The sequence below is a fragment of the Halichoerus grypus genome, chromosome X, assembly GCF_964656455.1.
Source record: "Halichoerus grypus chromosome X, mHalGry1.hap1.1, whole genome shotgun sequence".
NCBI classification, from domain to species: domain Eukaryota; kingdom Metazoa; phylum Chordata; class Mammalia; order Carnivora; family Phocidae; genus Halichoerus; species Halichoerus grypus.
Genome location: NC_135727.1, coordinates 15,665,149 through 15,677,351, shown reverse-complemented (window position 1 = coordinate 15,677,351; position 12,203 = coordinate 15,665,149). Strand labels below are relative to the sequence as shown.

General features: G+C 45.0%; 1 protein-coding gene across 4 annotated transcripts in view; it reads right to left on the bottom strand.

Annotated features, from left to right (window-relative positions):
- ARHGEF6 (Rac/Cdc42 guanine nucleotide exchange factor 6) overlaps positions 1 to 12,203 on the bottom strand; it is a 96,817-nt gene that overhangs the window by 55,172 nt on the left and 29,442 nt on the right. For all 4 annotated transcript variants that reach the window (XM_078064181.1, XM_078064182.1, XM_078064180.1 and 1 more), the window contains 2 exons: positions 10,181 to 10,305; positions 8,716 to 8,917 (listed from right to left, as the gene is read on the bottom strand). In XM_078064181.1, the coding sequence (XP_077920307.1) occupies positions 8,716 to 8,917; positions 10,181 to 10,305 (327 nt within the window). The remainder of the gene's footprint in view (positions 1 to 8,715; positions 8,918 to 10,180; positions 10,306 to 12,203) is intronic.

Sequence of the window (12,203 nt, the reverse complement as noted above, 5' to 3'; positions counted from 1 at the left end):
ACACACACACACAGGGATCTTTCTTACTTTGCTTACAGTTTTGTAATTCTCCTAACAACCTTTTTAAAAAAATTTTTTTTTATGTAATCTCTATTCCCAACGTGAGGTTCGAAGTCAAGATCCCAAGATCAAGAGTCGCACGTTCTACCAAATGAGCCAGCCAGGCGCTCCTCTGTAATTCTCCTATCACAACGTTATTTCATGAATTTTTTCTCATCTAACCTTGACTTTTAATTATTATTATATTAAAAATACCCTTTACGTGATGTAATGAGCACTGGGTATTATATAAGATGACCTCTACCTCTGAAACCAATAATACGTTATATGTTAATTAATGGAATTTAAATTTAAAAAAATCCTTTATATTTATTTGGCACTTCGTAGCTTTCAAGACATTTTATTTGATCCTCACAACAGCCCTGTCAGGCAGAGATGATCTCATTTTGCAGAAGAGGTCACTAAGGTCAGGGAAATGAAGTCAGTTGCCTAAGGGCACGTATCTGGGAAATGGCAGAGGCAAGGCTGAAGCCCAGGTGTGCCTTAAGAAGAGCCTGCACTCCTAACCCATATGATGTGCAGAGATAAAGCTACTGAAGGGCTCGGTTGATGGCATTGGCAGTGATCCCTACTGGAGATCAGAGGGGCCATCAGTTTGAGCTGGTATGGTCAGAGAAGACTTTGCTGGGCAGGGGGCACTTTAAAAAAAAAAAAAAAAAGATTTTATTTATTTATTTAAGAGAGACAGAGCAAGCGAGAGAGAGCACGAGCAGTGGGAGTGGCAGAGGGAGAGGGACAAACAGACTCCCCGCTGAGCAGGGAGCCTGATGTGGGGCTGATCCCAGGACCCCGGGATCATGACCTGAGCCGAAGGCAGACACTTAACCGTCTGAGCCACCCAGGTGCCCCATGGGGGCACTTGACCTAGTCCTGGAAGGTGGTGAGAATTCAAACCGGGAGAAAAAACAGTAGAGAGTTTTCCAGGTAGGGAAGATTCCAGAAGCACAGCTATAGAAATGGCAATGCTCAAGGAACGACTGTTCCTATGGCAGTGAATCGTCCAGCTGGGCCGTACTGGGTAGAGTGAAAATAAGGCAAAAAAGGCAGCAATCTGGGCCAATTCTGTCACTTCCAAGTGATGACAAGTGGGGCATAGCCAGTTTCTGGGAGCTTTACGCTATTTCGAGATCCTAGATCGACCTGGTGGCTTCACGAGGCCTAACTGGGCAAAGCAGAGCCATGCAGAGGCACCTTGCCTATACTTGAGATTGTAAGGGGATGAGCCAGGACTTGAACCAGGTACTGTACTGCCACGCGTGCTGTGCCTTCCAGTCTGCCACAGTGTTATACTCTTAGGCATATTCGAAAGTGGCCGCTGCTAAGTGCTTTTGAGTTTTTTTAATCAGGCACGTTTTCTACAGTGTAGCGATAATGGTTCTACTGAGAACTCAGAAATTTTGTGCAATGATGATGTAAACCAGTCTTGATAAAAATGGAACTTTCTAGCGATACCAGCAAGACGTGGTCACCTTTCAAAAGGCAGGCTGAAAGGGAGGGTAAACAGTAACGGAGAGCCTGCCAAGAAACGGAAGAGGGAAAGAAGGGCCACAGGAATGGTGATTGCAGTTGAAACAAAATGTTAACTATGTCAAGTAGAATGGAGACACATGAATCGAAAGGAAGGAAGTGGCCAGTCCGGAGATTCCTGGGTGGCCAAACATGATGCAAAGACACAGCTGGTGCTTTGGTAAGATCAATAAAATTGTCAAACCTCTAGCAAGACTGACAGAGGAAAAAAAAAAGAGAGAAGACACGAATTACCAATATCAGGAGTCAAACAGGGGCTATCACTTAACAGCCCCTGGAGATATCAAAAAGATGATAAAGCAATAGTCTGAGTAACTCTACACATATACATTTGATAATTAGATGTGAAATGAACCAACTGTCCAGAAAACAAGGACTATCACAACTTACCCAATAGGAAATGGACCTTATAACTATCAGGGAAACTGAATTTCTAAATTTAAAACTCGTGAAAAAGAAATCTCCAGGCCTGTATGGTTTCGCTGGAGAATGCTATCAAATGTTTCAGGAAGAGGCAATACCAATTCTTCACAATCTCTTAGAGAAAAATGAGAGGAGGGTTAACCTTCCAGCTCATTTCATGAAGTCACTATTACACCGATCCTGAAGCCAGACAGGGTCTAAAAGAAGAAAACTGCAGACCAACAGCCCTCATGAATACAGATGCAAAAAACCTTAACAAAATGTTAGCAAATAAAATTCAGCAATATTTTTAAAGCACTGTAGGCCATGGAATTCATCCCAGGGATGCAAGGTTGGTTAAATATTCAAAAATCAATGTGACCCACAATATTAATAGTCTAAAAAGAAACACCACACAGCAATATCAATCAATGCGGAAAAAGCACTTGACAAAATTCAGCCCTCTTCAAGGGGAAAAGACTCCCACCCTTCTCCAGCCCCCCCAAAACAGGAATGAAGCGGAACTCCTTCAACTCAATAAGGAACATCTACCCAAACCCTGCAGCTAGCGTTTACGGCAATGGTGCGAGACGGAAAGCTGAGCGTGCGCCCAGCTTTGGCAAAGCCTTGCGGCAAAGCGGTCCCTCTCATCACTCTTCTTCAATTCAGTCCAATCACTGACATCAATCAGCGTTAGTGAAGAATTCAAACGGGTTATGTGGCATAAGGGAACTCAAACAACAGCGGTACCACACAGACAGAGCCCTAAGAAACCCTCCTAATCCTGATGTAAAGATCTTTCCAATTAACCTCTGGTCCCTTCCCCTCCCAAAAATACATCTAATGACAACTAGTTTCTCTGGATAGGAAACATCCATGTGACATACCCAGGGGACTACAACAGGAAATCTAAATATAAAGCTCAATCCTAGCTTTGGTTTACGATCAGTAGGAAGAGCCATTTCTTAATCTGCCTTAATACAAATTTAATTAGAATGCTACCTAATCTCCTCATTTGGTATCTGTATTTACCTGCTAATAAGAAGTTTTAGAAGAAGGATTTAATGACCCTTTCACTGAACCAGTGGCAGAAGACAGAATTTGCTTAAAATATCTGTTCCGATCATACTTGCTTCAATACTTCCTTGGCATGGAAATTTTGCCAGGAAAATTTTAACGCCAAGTCCTGACAGAACCCTTAGTTTTTCCCTAAGTAACAAAGACAAAAATGAAAAAGAGATATAATTTACCATGTTCCTGATGTATTGGCAGAAATTTCTCTAAGGTATAAATAACATTAATTTATAGGTCACCACCGATTTTTAAGTAAAGGACTGAAAATTGTATCAATGGCTAATTTTCTTTTTTTTTTTTAAAGATTTTATTTATTTATTTATTTGACAGAGAGAGACACAGCGAGAGAGGGAACACAAGCAGGGGGAGTGGGAGAGGGAGAAGCAGGCTTCCCGCGGAGCAGGGAGACTGACATGGGGCTCGATCCCAGGACCCCAGGATCATGACCTGAGCCGAAGGCGGACGCTTAACAACTGAGCCATCCAGGCGCCCCATCAATGGCTAATTTTCTTATTTATAATAAAAAAAAATACTTTTGTTCAAATTAGGGTTTATTTTTCTCATGTAACAAGAAATCAAGAGGTACACAGCAGGACTGGGAACGATGGCTCCATAATGTCACCACTGTCTGGGTTCCATCATCCTTGGCGAGAGGCTTTTATTCTCATGGTCACAAAAACCTACTCTACCTTCAGCCTCAAGCTCATGTTGAAAGGACTTTTGTGTGTGTGCGCGCGCACACGCGTGCATACGTGCATATGTGTGTGTGAGAGAGAGAGATACTCAAATATTCTATTTCTGAACTTTCTACAGTAGTAGATTGGTGGTTCCACAAGTCCTCTGAAACCAGCCTCCTCCTGAACAGAGGGAAGAAGCTGCCCCCAGGGCTTTGGCCATAATCATCTTCTAGACAAAAGCTACAGCGGAATCTAAAACTTAAAATCCTACTCCCCAAGGGCATTTACCAGAGCACAAAGTGCTCTTGTCCATGACAGGCTCAAGGGAAGGAAACTGTGCACAGCACTCCCACAACACAGCAATCTGCAGGGCGAGGGTTTGCACGGGGCTAGGGTTGCTTGGTTTTGTTTTTAAGACAACACAAATGGGTAATGTCGGCCTGAATGAACGGTACCCAAAGCTACCATGAATGAGTTGGTCAGAATTACGGACTATTTGAGTGACCTCAGTGTTACATGTCTGATCCAATCGTAAGCAGACAGGGATCACAGGAGTCCTTTAGTTTGATGCCTGGTTCAACTTCTTGGATGACCCACGAGGCTGTATTGCCGTGAGGTTTAAAACTCGAAATGGACATGGGGCGCCTGGGTTGCTCAGTCGTTAAGCGTTTGCCTTCAGCTCAGGTCATGATCCTAGGGTCCTGGGATCAAGCCCTGCATCGGGCTCCCTGCTTGGCGGGAAGCCTGCTTCTCCCTCTCCCACTCCCCCCTGCTTGTGTTCCCTCTCTCGCTGTGTCTCTCTCTGTCAAATAAATAAATAAAATCTTGTAAAACTCGAAATGGACAGTGTCGTGTCCATGGAGAGATGCATTTCATCTATGAATCATTTAAAAAAAAAAAACTCCTTAAAGACAAATCTCCTTTCCTCAGCTTATATATCAGTATGAGCTTCATGGAAAGAAATTTAAAAATTGACAGGTATTTTCTAAACCAAACACAAAACAGCACAGCATCGAACTTAAAATTCCCTCAGCAGCATCCTCGATCTTCCCAACAAGACATCTTCACTCCATCAAGCTGATCTCCTCTACCATCCCCCAAGCTCCCTCTGCTCAATGCTACCACAGATCCTCTGTGGTTTTTGTCCTGTCCCCACCAATCGCTATGAGTTGGATTGTTCTCTCCTCTCATCTGGGCCTATCCACAGCCTCCATGTCTTTGAGGGCTCAGCTCAAGCCCTACCTCCTCCCCAAAGCCTCTTCCCATCTCTCCACCCACAGCGCACTCCCTGTCCACTGACGATCTGCTATGGAGTTTACATATTATCATCATCTATCACTTTACACGGTCTGTTATTGGTTTCATCTCCAGCTGTTAGTTCTCCCCCGGACTCTAAATCCATAAGGACAACTACCTGCCGGAAATCTTCCGAACTATGATTCTCTGGCGCCTCTACTCCACATGTCCAAAGCAACTCTTCATCTTCAGTGCCGACCACCCACCCAACACACACACACACACACACACACACACACACCCTCTTCATCCTCTCTATTAATGGAGTTCAGCACATATTAAACATTTCCTATATTTCCTGTGTCAAAACCACTGTGTTAGGCTCTCTGGAGACAGAAAGCTGACAAAGATGAGTAAGTCCCCATCGCCCTACGTGTCCAGTGAGTCAGGCATCCCTCTTTGGCTCACCATTCTCCACAGCACCCTGCATTTAACTCCATCACTGAGCTTATCCTACCACATTCTAAGAGATCTCCCCCCACTTGCTAAACTAAGAACACAAGGGCAAAGCTCATGTCTCGCTTTCTCTGCCTCACCAGTGCCCAGGACAGAGCCTAATAGCCCAGTCGTGGCAAAGAACCCTTTGCTGGCTGGCAAGGTGCATGACACCACATGCCCTTAAAGAGCTCACCCTCAGGCTGGACCCTTAGACTTGGAGTTATCCTCACCTCTTCCCTTTGGCTCATAACAAATCATCAGCGAATTTTCTCGATTGTATTTTAACAGTATCTACCGCACCCACCCACTTCTTCCGCTCCACTATCGCAAAAGTGGCTCGTACCACTATCTGGACTGCCTAGATCTGAGTAAGAGCCTCTACTGGCTTCCCCACACCCTCATTGCTTATCCCCACCACGTCTCGGCCACCCAGCCCCCACACCACTGCTAGAAAGAGCTTTTGGAACCACAAGTGATCCCCTGCTTTCCGTTGACACCCTTCTTCATGTGGCTCCAGCCAAGGTCCCACTCCTCTTGACTTGCCTTCCCCTCAACCCAAGTCACCCTACCACCCACTCCATGCCCTCCGACTTCCATTCTTTAACTTACTAACACCCTCCAACCTTCCACCTGCAGAAGCTTCTTTTCGTCCCTCAAGACCCAATTTAAGTGCTTCCCCCCGCCCCTAGGTTACTGTTAACAGAATCATTTCTTTACTGCTCCAACAGCATCTTATCTAGGCTTAGAGCTTTGCCTGTGTTACTTAGCTTATGCTACCCATTACAGTTGGTTATGTCCACACCTAGCTTGACCACTAGACTGTAAGGTCCTTGGAGGCAGGGTCCGTGAGGGCAGACTGTTATAGCCGCCCCCACCACTACTACCCAGTATCTAACTGACGCTCAGTGAACAAGCCGAACAGAACGTAATGACCTGCCCCACAGTGTTTGTTCATTTTACAGAGATTTCCTGAGCCTAAACAAAACAGAAGAACATCTCTGCCCTCATGGCACGTACATTCTCATGGTAAGATACAGACAGTGAATGAAATAAATAAGCACATGTATACCACATTAGATGGAGAGAAGTAGTAAACAAACAAAAAACAGAGCGGGGAAGGGGGACGGGGCGATAGGCATAAGGTTCAGTTTTCTCGGGTGATCAAGAAGGCCCTACTGCGAGGCAGACAAGTAAGCAAAGACCTGAAGGAGGTGAGGGGCAGCAAGGGAGGCAGGTGCCCGTGTGGCTGAAGTAGAGTGAGGGGGAGAAAGGTCAGAGAGGAGGTCAGAGGGGCAACTGTGAAGCCCCCTGAAGATATGAGGCCCCCAGAAGCCAAATCGTGGGGGGCCTCATAGACTAGTGAGATGACCTTGGCTTTTACTCTTTTTGAGATGGGGAGCCATTACCCAAGTTCCATTTTGAAAGAATCACTCTGGCTACTGAGTTTAAATTAGGTTTCATTTAACTAGCAGGCTTCCTGGCCCCAGCTGTCCAGGCCCATCCTTGACGGGCGGGTAAGATGCTTCTAATGGTTACCTAGGTGCTCAAATCAGAGCCAGAGCTTGCCACGTGAGTCCTTCACTGAGTTCCAAACCAAAGAGAGTATAGGAGAAACTTGAAGGGAAGGGTCCAAAGCTCAGGACCAACAGCGCAGGGCAGTCCCCAATGCAGCAGGCAGACTGCAGTACGAGGCATCTCAGTGAGGGACAGGACAATGAGGACGTGCTGTCTGTCCACTTCCCGAGGCCTCTCAACAATGCTTGGGGGTCCCAGGCAAGGCGGCAAGTGCTGTGGCCTTTAATTTGGCAGATGAAGACACTGAATCAAGGAACAAAGCTAGTGTGAATCTGGAAAGTTAGAGAGCCTGACCACCAGCTCAAAGTAATTGAAAGATGTAGCAGGGGTAAAAATCAGCTGTGAGAATCATCAAAACCAAGGAAATTCCAAGCAAGGCCTGTGAAAATATTTCAGGGCTCAACAGAAACGTCGGGATTCCCAATAATGAAAAATGCTAAGGGGCGCCTGGCTGGCTCAGTCGCTAGAGCGTGCGACTCCTGATCTCGGGGTTGGGAGTTCAAGCCCCACATTGGGTGTAGAGTTATGTAAAAATAGAATCTTAAAAAAATGCTGAGAAGTCTACACATACACACATAATTATAAATCCGTTAGCAAACATTTATTCCATTAAAGGAGATGCCCCCTCCCCACCCCCACTGCCCTTAAATGAACACACAACCCAGAAAGTGTGCAGATTAAACTTTCTCTTAAATGCTTTAGGGAAAAAAAGCTCCTAACAGTGGTTATCTGGGGGAGGGTGCAAAGGAGAGAGGAATTCGTATTATCTACATTACACATCTCTGTAATGTTTTAATTCATTTACAGTGAGCCTATAATTATATTAGTTAATAGTATTAATTTTTAGGCATTAAGAAAACAATAAAGACATCTACAAAAGGAAGAAAATGCACTGAGGAGCTAACTGCTTCTCAGTAGGAATAGTACATATTTTGGGGAACTGAAGAGATACAATAATGGGAATAACTGAACACTATGTTATGTGTATTGTGACATAGCTTTATACATCAGGGCTCTTTGGTAATATAGGCAGGGCCTACTTTCTTAAATAAGAAAAGGCAAGGAAGTTACCTAAGAAAGTTCTAGAAAGACTACTGAAGAATTATTAGATTTCATTCTCTGGATATTATTATGAAAGAGGATAAGTAGTTAGCAGTATGCAACGAGTTAAGGACAATCTTCAGAATCAAAACGGCCAGACAGCTTGCAGTCCTACGGTTGTTATTTCTCGAACACATCTCTGAGGCATTTAGACTTAGGTCTGCTTAAAGGGCTTAGGGCTAAAAAAAGGAAGTTAGCACATGGCCTCTCTTATTATTGTTTTCTATCATGGTGAGTCCTGGAGCAGCAGGAAGGACTATGCACTGTAGTCCATGGGCTAGAATTAGTAGATAGAACGGGACATAGTTAAGGTGGAACAGTTGTCTGAGCTTTGAATTCTTTGGCTTTTTTAGGCTTTTGCTGCCTTGATGTAATCTAAATACAACTTTGTTTCAAAATATCTAATCACAGATTTTTCCCCCCAGTTCTCTTCTACCCTTATTGTTGGCATGCATGCGCAAATACAAAGAGTTTCTGGGAACCAATTAAAACTATAAGATTCGCAGCAGGAATACAAGAAAGTACAAGAGTCACGTTCAAAAAGGCTTTTAAAAGATCCACTTACCACTGGATTTAATTTCTCGGACATAATTACTAGGGAACCAGCCTGTTCTGCCATTTAATGTGCCTTCCCACCAGCCTCCTTCTTCCACTCTGGTGACATAAATGATGTCCCCTTTACAAACCGACAGTTCATCTTCGTTAGTCTGCTTAAAGTTGAATCTTGCCTTTACTATCAACTGATGGCTTCCATTTTCTGTCATCTCCTAGAGAAACGAAAGCCAGATTAAGCAGCCCTCTAAATGGGGCAGGGGCAGAAATTAAATGAATTGAGGCAAATAAAGTGGGGTGAGCAAGGATGAAACCCCAGGTCTACCTCAGTCTTGAGTTGTTAGCTGAGGAGTGGGACTGGGGGGTGGGGGGAGGTTAAGAAGCTGCTCGGAAGCGCATGCAACCTTTTGCATTTCTGAGAATGTGTGTTTTGAAGGGGGTCGTAGCTTTCATTTCCCTCTCCCTCACCAATGACCTGAAGATACTTGTTTAAATGAGCCGGGAAACAGAGTAGAATGATAAACCATTCCACCCTGCCTCTACCCAACACACAGACACGGTCTTACATAATTACACGGCCAAGATTAGGTACGAATCCACCCATAACATCTGCCTCCCACCTCCCGATTGCTAAGAATATCTTAAATTGGCTAAGATTTAGTCATACGCAAACATCAAATACCCCATTGTTACCTGAGTCGGGATTTGTTAACCTGTCATGGGCCCCTCTGAGAAGCTGATGAGCACAAGGGATCTTTGCTCAAAACACAGCCCCAGAAGTTCACATGCAGGAGATTTTGCATCCAATCTGAGAGGGTCCCAGGGCTGTGGAACTGTAGTGTTCATCAGCTCCTCAGAGGGATCGTGATCTCAAAAGGTTAAGCACTTTGGAAGTAGTTAAAGTGCCTTGGAAGTAAGAGCTCCTGATGGCTTGGAGCAAGTGGGTGGCTTTTGACAAGGAATGAAGTCTCTAGCGAGCAGAAGACAGGCGGTTCCTCCCAAAGAAAAGCTCCCGTCAAGACCAAATGCAAAGATAATGGGGCTACAGCCAATGCGGGAGCTCCTCACAGGCTCCCTAGGAATGCAAAGAGAAAAATAAAATGGCGATCACGATGATGAGAGCAAGTAATAGGTATTGGTTGCCTCTGCCGTGCCAGGCCCAATCTCATTCCCCTAAGAAACGACAGCAAACTGCCATCCGGAAGTAGTTACCATGACTTCCATTTGCACAGCCTCCTCCGCCACACGACTCACTCGGTTCGTGGAAGGGAAAGAACTCTTTCTTTGGGTCTCTGACCCTGTGGCCCACAGGCCTGAACTGGCACTGGGTTTCAGAGTAGTTTTGGGGGCGACGCCCCCAACACACAGGCCGGCTATCTCATCACAGATGCAGAAGAAACTGGGACTGGGGGCGGGGGGGGGGAGGTCTCATTTGACGGATTCCAGAACAGGCAAGGGGAACTGGGTTCTATACTTACCGCCGCCTTTGACTGCCTCTGCAGGCCTGGGGCTGTGCTAACAACTGTTGTCTGCGGGTTTGTCTGAGAACTGTTAGCAGCACTAAGAGAAGAGGAACGTCCACATGGTCTTTCTGAGAGCTGATCTGTGAAAAGAGGAAAAGGCAAGATAAAGGGAACCGCTCATGTCAGAAACACAGCTACAACATCACATCATCTTTCATGGGACATTATCAAAGGCCCCCGGGGCCGTCCTCCTCACTGTTACCATTAGGAACGGGCCCAAGTGTATTTCATTCCGCCCCACCCCCACCCCCTCCAGTTTGGTGGCCAACTTCCTTCTGCGGAGCCTTACTGGCCATTGCTGTCCAGTAGAATGAAAAACAGCGACAAAGCCACATTTTCGCTTAACCCATTTCCCTACCACTCTCCCCTCTTGAACCAGTCGCAACAGCACGCCCTGTTAGCCAAGGCAGAACTATATTGGGTACCAAACAGCTGTTTGTGGCTCTTATTACTTTGAAATATTTCAAACTTCTCTCTTTGTGTTTTGGCCCTTAACTGGGTGGTTCTGTCTTCCTCATAGGCAGCAGTACGTGTGGTGTCTGTAATGCAAACTCTCCCCCGGAGCCTGGGGGTGGGGGGTTGGGGGGGAGGAGAAGGCGAATCGGAGAGAGAATGTGTGTCTGGGAGAGATGCAATCTTGCTACCAGGATTCTTCTTCTAAAAAATCAAACTCAAGAATCTTCTCTTCCTTGAAACCTTGTGAAATTCGATCAGACCAGCGCTGAGCTGGATGTTTTCCGTATGCTGACAGTGTGCTAAAGAGAGGAGCTGGCTTCTTGACAAATTCAAATGAGGGTTCTTTTCCTCTCCATTTATTTTTAAAAGACATAAACTGCAAAACTCTAAAGCCCAAACATTCCCTAGGCGACAAGCTCAGTATCCAAGTAATTTCCTTGGTGCTGTGGGTTTTAACTTTCACCTCCTTGTATTTTATAAATATCTGTGGCAAGGGAAGAGACTGTAAAACTTGCTAGCAGAGTTTGGCAAAGGAACGTATAATTTGTATGGCATAATGTTAGAATTATACGATCCTCCCTGCCCAACACTGGGTAGTTGTCATGTGTGGTAAATATAGTTACTTGAATTAGCTGTACTTTCTGCAATAGCTCAAAAGCATTTTTTTTTCCCAAATAGCAAAAGAACAACTCTAGAGAAGTATTTTTACACTTATTGCTATTATATACAGCCTTTTGACTAAAACTATAATTACTTGATAGCTTCCTAGATGTTCCATTCTATTTGGCAATTGACTATATTGTCTGCTCTTGTTTGCTAATTGTTTCACGTGGGTAAGTTGAGTCTCCCTGAACAGACAGTCTGTTCTCAAGGGCTGGGACCATATCTCACACTTCCTTTGTGGCACCTGGCAGTGCTGGGCACACAGCCTATTGACTCTCCAACGGTATGAATAGCAAGAGTCATGCTCGGGCGTAAGGGTCCTGGGGTCAACCCGATGGGGGCTGGATCCCAGCTCTGCCACTTTCCAGCTGGGCAACTGTGGGCCTGACTTCCCTTATCTGTAACATGGACCTAATAATAATACCTACCCCCAGAGTCCTTTCAAAGATGAGACCACCGATGGTTCTTAGAATTGATTAGACCCATGGTGAGGGCTCGACGCATTTTAACTCGGGTTATTTCCACCCAGCTGTAGGTAAGATGCTGTGTCACAGAAGGAGTGAAGTTATACTCCAAGGTATCAGCGTTTTCTTCACATTCATTAGGATTTATATTCAATATCTCCAATGTGGTGGCTATTAAGCATTTAAATAAAAAAAATACTCTTCACTCACTATGAACCTGAGGTTTCATTTCCAGAGCGAGGTTACTGACAACTTCCTTTACATGGACGGATACACACAAAAATCTATGAGAAAAACACATCTGTAGGGGGGACAAGGAAGTAACAGCTATCTTCTGTAAAGTTTATGAAAAAGAGAACTGGTCTTTTCCTTTTCATTTTCTGTCTTGTTACACT